Consider the following 6,985-nt stretch of genomic DNA (forward strand, 5'->3'; position numbering starts at 1 on the left):
CCCCAGTGCCCTCACTCACCATCGATGATGAGCTGCAGCTCATTGGGCTGTCCCCTCAGGTACCCCCCCGGCGATCCCTGGGAAGACAGATCCTGTCACGGCCCCAGCGGCACAGCTGCCCCCCCCAGCGGCGCTGCCAGCCCGGCCACACGCCCTCCTGCCCTGGCAGGGTTGAGCCCGGGGCCTTCCTGCCTTGCGGTGCCCCAGGGCTGGGCTGGCACGGGGCAGCAGCAGCCGCCGGGGCACTCCACAGCACATCCCTGGGCCGGATGCTGCTGCCGCTGCAGCAGCCGGGGCTGGGCCCGAGCTGCAGCGGGGTGGGGAGGGACCGCGGCCTTGTGGCTCACCCATGAACTTGACGGCTGCCTCTCGCAGGGGCTGCTGTGGGCTCCGCAGGTACGGCAGGGCCTGGTGCATGTACTTGGCCACTCGTCTCTGGTCCTTTTTCAGCTGGAGAGAGCGGCAGGGCATGGAGGGAAGGGTTGGCTGGGGCTCTGTCCCTTGGCCGGGTGCTGCCTGCGCCCAGCACTGGCCTCCCCTGCCCGCACAGCCCTGAGGCCCGGGCAGCAGCCGCTGGGGCCGGGCTTTGGAGGGAGCAGAGGGCTGGCTGCTCCCTGGGAGCGGCGGGGCTGCCCTGCCCCAGAGCCCAGCTGGGCCGGGGCTCCAGCGGCACCCTGGCTCGGGGGCAGAGGAGCCCGCAGAGGAGCCTGCACGCCCCAGGGAAGGCAGCAGCGTGTGGGGCACAGGCTGCTGTCCCACAGGCGGGTGCAGCAGTGGGCAGGGGCACAGTGCCAGCCCCACACTCTGGGCATGGGGGACTGGGGCTTTGGGGCCGTCCTTACCAGGCACTCGCCAAAGCTCCATGGCTCCTCTGTGTTCACCAGGTGCCCAAGATCCCTCCTCTTCAGGAACCTGGTCACAGCCAGCAGTGCTCCCTGAGAGGCCTGCAGAGCAACAGAGACCAGGACATGGCAGCGCAGCCCAGGGCACGGGACCCCTGTCCCTGGACCAAGGCCAGGAGGAGGCTGGAGCCCGGGGGGTGCCAGGCCAGGAGGCGGCCCAGCCCCCTCCCACGGGACACCAGAGCCCACGAGTCCTCACCCTTTTCACGAGCACCTTCTCGTCGTGCCGGTGGAAGTAGAGCGGGAGCAGGCTCAGGCACACGAGTGGCTTCAGGGGCCTCTTTCCCTCTCTCTCGATCACTTTGATCACACGAGAGAAGAGGACCATGGAGCCCTGCCGCACACTGCTGTCGTCCTGGTGGAAAGAAAGAGGAAAAGAGCTCAGCAGCAGCTTCTCCAGGCCCCACTGGGCACAGGCCTGAAAATCCCCAGGGACCAAAGTTTCCCAGCAGTACCCAGAGCCCGTGGCGGGGGGGGGCACAGAGCCTTACGTGGTCAAAGAGTGGCCGGAGCGCCTCAGCCAACTGCAGGCCGGTGGGGGTGGATATTAGGGGGTCTTTGCTGCGGACTCTCTCGTGGCGCCGTGTCCAGAGACTGGTCCAGAGCACATGGTCGAGCACAGAGAGGGTCATCCAAACCACATCTCTGTCTGCATCCCCCAGGAGCTGCACGAGCCTTTCACTCAGGCTCCAGATGCTCTCGGCCTGTGAGGAACACAATGCTGTGCCGTGAAGCCACGAACGGCTGCACCACCAATCCCGCTCCGACGGGGCAGCCCCACGTGCTGCCGCGGGGCCCGGAGGCCAAAGGCCTGTCCCGAGGGACTCGGGCAGCTGAACGGGGAAGCAGCAGAGTTGGGAGCAGCTGCCACAGCTCCCGAAGCCCAGCCAAGCCCAAGCGACTGCCCCAGGATTCCAGCGCGGCTTCAGCCAACTGCCCCTTCTCACCATCACGGGATCCTGGCTGAGAGCCACGACGACTCTGAGCGCCAGTTGACGCCGCTTTTTGTTGGTGCTCCCCAAGTTCCTTGAGAGCGTCTCCAGGACCCTGTCACCGCATTCTTTGGTGTCCAGGCAGTCCAGGACCTGAAAGGCACGGAGCAGTGACGGGGTGCCCAGCCGGCAGGAGCCCGGACCTGCACAGGGCTGGGCCCAGGCAGCAGCCCAGGGCGCAGCACCGTCCCGGCAGCTGCGGCTGGCAGAGGGCAGAGAGGTGGAGGCAGCTGGGCGAGGCTGCGCTCGCCAGCAGGCTCACCTCCACAAGGAATGCCATGGCAGGCAGGTCCCAGCACAGCTCCTCCCTGCTCAGCAGCTCCAGCAGGTGGAGTGTGATGCGGGAACACAAGGGCCTGGAGACATGGCGCTTCTCCCTGGCAAGGGGAAAAAGATATCATGGACCTGAGCCAGGCGGGCAAACCTCTCCCGGGAGGGACTGACAGAGGCCTGGTCTTTCCCCACCAGCCCAGGAGGGGACGAGGGCACTCTGGGAGGCGGCTCCTCCTGTGCACCCGCCTCTCCCAGCCTTCTCCACTCTGCTCGGCCGTCCCTCGGTGACAAGACCCTCTGGCCCACGACCACGGGCACTGTGGGAGGTGCCCCGTGCACAGGCAGAAAGGACAGGGGCAGCGGGGACAAGGGGGTCTCACCTGGCCAGCAGGGCCACTGCGTAGCGGCGGCTGTGAGCGTTGAGGAGCCTGGCCCAGCCACCATTGTCTTCCACTGAATTCACCCCATCCTCCCAGTGGAGACAGCAGAGCAGGGCCTTCATGGTCAGCACTGCAAACCTGTGTGCAGAGCAAAGCCCAGGTCATGCTGGGAGCCCTGGCCCCAGCCCTGAGGGCATGGGAGGGAGGGGAGGACTGGCACGGAGCACCTGTTGGGGTCAGTGGGAAGGTCGTGCTGCTCCTGGCATCCCCTCCAGAACGTGTTGACCTCCTCTGACGTCTGCTCTGTGCTGTCGAAGACTTGGAAGAGCAGATCGACGAGGAGATGAGGGGAATAGTCCATCAAAGGCCCTGGGCACTGGGGCTCCTGGACAATCATCCACAGGGCCAGAGTTGCCTGCAAAAGACGAACCACCCGGACACAGCAGTCAGTGCCAAGACATCCATGTGGCAGGGCCCGAGCGTGGGAGGGGAAGGCCAGGGGAGACTCGGGGGGAGCGCCCGGCCTGGTGCCCCTGAACCTGCTGCTAGCCCACATTTGCAGCCCAGTGCCTGCACGGAGATGGGCAGGGAGACGCCGTGCTGGGGGAGGAGGGAGAGCTGCCGGAGAGGCAAGCTGGGGGCAAGCAAAGGTTCCAGAAACTCACAGCCAGGGCAAAGACGTCTGTGTTGTCCCCATCGGAGGTGCGTGTGTAGTACCACGGCCAGTCCTCCATCACGCAGAGCAGTGTTGGCAGCACCTTCCGCAGAGTGGTTCCCGATGAGGCTATGGTCCTCCACATGGTTGCAGCAGCTCTGTGGAGTCAGAGCTCTGCGTCAGGGGGATCTGGACCACAGTGCCCTGACGTGGGCAGCTGCAGGGGCCGAGTGACAGAGCCACAGTGCTTTCAGGGGCAGGGGGATGATGGTGAGCCCGGAGCCCTCAAGGCAGCTGGGGCCCGTACCTGTCACATGAGGGAGCACAGTGCAGGAGGGTGATGGTGACATCCACGGGGTGTGCCTCGGTCAGTGCCAGAAGGGTCTTATCCAGCACGTGCCCAGCAGACACATTGGAGGTCAGCCACGAGTGGATGGACCTCACCAGAGGTGGCACCTGGAGGGGACACAGGGGAGAGTTGGAGAGCTGCCAGAGGGAGCAATTTCCCGGCTTCCGCCGAGAAGTGCTTCCCCTCCCACTACACTGTGCCGGCCTGAAAGGCTGAGGGGGCCCAGCGGAACAAGCTTGAGGGCCCACACAATCCCTGCCCACAGGCTGCTTACTTGAGCAGAGACAACTCTCTCCTGAGGAACATGCAGACTGGGAGCATCGGGCAGGCGCTGAACGGGTGTGCTGTCCGCGTCTGCGATGCCCTCAGTCCCTGGGGCGTCAGCCTTGGCCTTGAGCTCGGTGGGGTTGGGCTCAGGCTGTGCCACGACATTGGTTGTTGAGGTCCCGGCCTTTCTACGCCGAACGGGAGCAGATTTCCGCACCCTCTGCGGGAGAACAAAGGGCAGGGAAGAGAGGGATGTGCCATGGAGAGCTCCGCCAGCGGTGCCAGGCTGAGCAGTGAGAGCAGGCCCAGCCCAGGGGGGGATGGCTGCAAGTACCTGATGAGCTCTGCGGAAGCGGCCCCGGGCGCGGCCCTGCTCTTGTGTCCGGTGCCGGCCTGGATCTGGCAAAGAGCGAGCGCGGTCAGAGCTGAGGGGCTGGGGGACAGGCCGGAGAACACAGCCCAGCCCTGCCCTCCAGAGGCAGGGCCGGCCCCGGGATGCCCAGTGCCTGGAGCTGCCGGGGGATCAGCCCCGGGCCCTCTTCCCCCATTCCTTTCCCTGGCCATGTCCACAGGAGATGGGATGGGATGGGATGGGATGGGATGGGAAGAGGCCCATCTGGCGGCAGCCACCAGCCCTGTGGCCCAGCTCTGCCACTCACCCTCCTGCAAGGGCTGGAACTGCTCCGCCTCCTCAGGGTGTTGTGCTGGGGCAGGCCTAGGGCTTTTCTCCTTCTCCTCCTTCTTCACCCAGGCCAGCTTGCAAACCCAGGGGGGTCTCTGCTCCATGCCTCTGCCTGGCTCCATGGCTACCTGCGGGAGACATGGCATGGAAATGTGTGGGGGACCAAATCCTGCACAAGTGCCTTGAAGGCATTTGCAGTAGAGGAGTGCTGGGAACGCTGCAGGTCATCAAGTCCCACAGTCTGGCCAGGAGAGGGCCTCAAAGGCTTAGGGGGCCCAGCAGACCTGACTTGAGGGGCCAGACTGTCCCTGCCCACAGGCTGCTTACTTCCAGAGAGATCACTTCCTCTTCAAGAACCTCCAGACTGGGATCATCGGGCAGGTGCTGAACGGGTGTTCTGTCAGCGTCTGCGATGCCCTCAGTCATTGCACCGTCAGCCTGCGGGGTGAGCTCAGGCGGCGCGGCGTTGGAGGTTGCCGTGTCGTCGGTCACCGCGGTGTCACGGTTTGCTGGGCCATCGGTCGACGCGGTGCCGACATCGGGGTCAACCTGGAGCTCGCTCGGCGTGGGGTCAGGCTGCGCCATGTCCTCAATTGGTGTGACCCTGTACTTTCTTCGCCGAACGGGAACGAATTTCAGAAAGGCCTGCAGGAGAAGGAAGAGCAGGGAAGAGAGGGATGTGCCATGGAGAGCTCCGCCAGCAGTGCCAGGCTAAACAGTGAGAGCAGGCCCAGCCCAGGTGGCCATGGCTGCAAGTACCTGTGCTGCCCTGCGGAAGCGGCCCCGGGCACGGTCCTGCTCTTGTGTCTGCTGCCGGCCTGGATCTGGCAAAGAGCGAGCGCGGTCAGAGCTGAGGGGCTGCGGGACAGGCCGGAGAACACAAGCCCAGTCCTGCGCTCCACAGGCAGGGCCGGTCCCAGGATGCCCAGCGCCTGGAGCTGCCGGGAGACCAGTCCCAGCCCCTCTTCCCCCCTGCCTTTCCCTGACCATGTCCACAGGGGATGGGATGGGAAGAGGCCCATCTGGCGGCAGCCACCAGCCCTGCGGCCCAGCTCTGCCACTCACCCTCCTGCAGGGGCTGGAACTGCTCCGCCTCTTCAGGCTGCTGTGTTGGGTCGGTCGCAGGGCTAACCCTCTTCTCGCGGAAGAGCCTGTGCAGGCTCAGGCGTCTTCCCGCCATCCCACAGTCTGGCCTTGAGGGCACCTGCAAGAGGGAGACACCTTGGAAGATCTCTGCGTCCCCAAGTCCTGCAGGCTGCCCTGGAGGCCACCTGCCACAGGGATTGGAGACTCCTCGGAAAATTTCCGGGTCACCAGTCCTGCGGTCTGGCCTCAAGGGCAACTGAAAGGGAGAAAAGCCTGGGAAAGGGTAGGGGTTCTCAAGTCCTGCGGTGTGGCCTCAAGGGCACTGGCCGCAGGGATTGGAGACACCTCGCCAAAGCTCCGTGTCACCAAGTCCCGCGGTCTGGCCTCAAGGACGCTCGCACCACAGAAAAGCCTCCAAAACGCTCCGGGTCAGGAAGGAAGGAGTTGGCTGCACGGGGGCTCCGCACAGCACCGCTCTATCCCATCTCTCCCGTCGCACGCTCCGAGGAGCACTGAGGCGTGGCCACGTCACCACCGGTACTATGTCATGACGTGTCACAAAGGGCCCTGTGACACCCTGCCCCGTTGCACGCCATCGGCGATGCCCGCCGTGTCACAAAGGGCCCTGTGACACACTGCTGCGTGCCCTGGGGCCTCCCCCCGCCCGGCCAACCTGCCCCAGGTCGGAAGGAGCCCGTTCTCCAAAGTATCTAAGACAGCTGGACATGAACTTTAGGCCCAGCTCAAAAACTAAGCAAAGCCTCCCCTGCTGTGCCTGCCCACAGCAGCAGAAGGAGCCCCCTCGGCTGCCGACGCGGGCGCAGCGGGAAGGGCACGGGGCCTCCACAGGAGCTGGCACGGGCTCCTTGGCAGAAGTCCCGGCTGGTGGCCCTCCCAAACACGGGGCTGTGACACACCGAAGGAATATGGGGGGCAAGGGCACCAATGCCGCTCTGACCCCATTGGCCGGGGCTGCAGCAAAATCAGCAGCTCTGGCAAGTCCTCGCCCGAGGAGACCTGCCAGCGCCCCGAGTCCTGGCAGGGGTGGTGCCCGCCTCCTGTCCCAAAGAGGTGTGCCCCTGGGGGCCTTCTCTGCCAGAGGGCGGCCAAAGCCAACGGGCGCTGATGTCTGCGCTCTTGCAGGGGGGCCGTTGGGAGTGGTAGCCGGAGCAATTGGTGGCAGTGCTCGGCATCCGTCAGAAGGCAGAAGCAGTTTCTCCTCGCGGGAATGATTTGTGCACGGAAGTGATGACCTGCAGCACAAAACCACCGTCAGTTGCTGAGTTTCGCAGGAAGATTAGATTGCTCAGAGATCCTGTCAAGTTTCCTTGCATTCTGCCAAATAAAAGCTGCCCAGTGCTCTGGATATCAGCTGGCAGTCGCAGTCGGACACACAGCA

General features: G+C 65.0%; 1 protein-coding gene across 1 annotated transcript; it reads right to left on the bottom strand.

Annotated features, from left to right (window-relative positions):
• Window positions 1-19: 19 nt before the first annotated feature.
• On the bottom strand, window positions 20-6,492 carry LOC113976585 (maestro heat-like repeat-containing protein family member 6; the record flags this gene model as incomplete). Its single annotated transcript, XM_027701905.1, is given in 18 exon segments — window positions 20-59; window positions 61-77; window positions 348-450; window positions 843-944; window positions 1,102-1,257; window positions 1,394-1,606; window positions 1,850-1,987; window positions 2,157-2,271; window positions 2,548-2,699; window positions 2,768-2,962; window positions 3,213-3,360; window positions 3,510-3,658; window positions 3,826-4,038; window positions 4,153-4,211; window positions 4,478-4,628; window positions 4,828-5,145; window positions 5,260-5,324; window positions 5,566-6,492. Coding segments are annotated over 18 exon segments (2,449 nt in total), but the record flags the coding sequence as incomplete, so codon positions are not given.
• Between the last annotated feature and the right edge of the window lie 493 nt (window positions 6,493-6,985).

This window comes from Neopelma chrysocephalum, unplaced genomic scaffold (assembly GCF_003984885.1).
Source record: "Neopelma chrysocephalum unplaced genomic scaffold, ASM398488v2 Primary Assembly neopelma1_173, whole genome shotgun sequence".
In the NCBI taxonomy this organism is placed as follows: domain Eukaryota; kingdom Metazoa; phylum Chordata; class Aves; order Passeriformes; family Pipridae; genus Neopelma; species Neopelma chrysocephalum.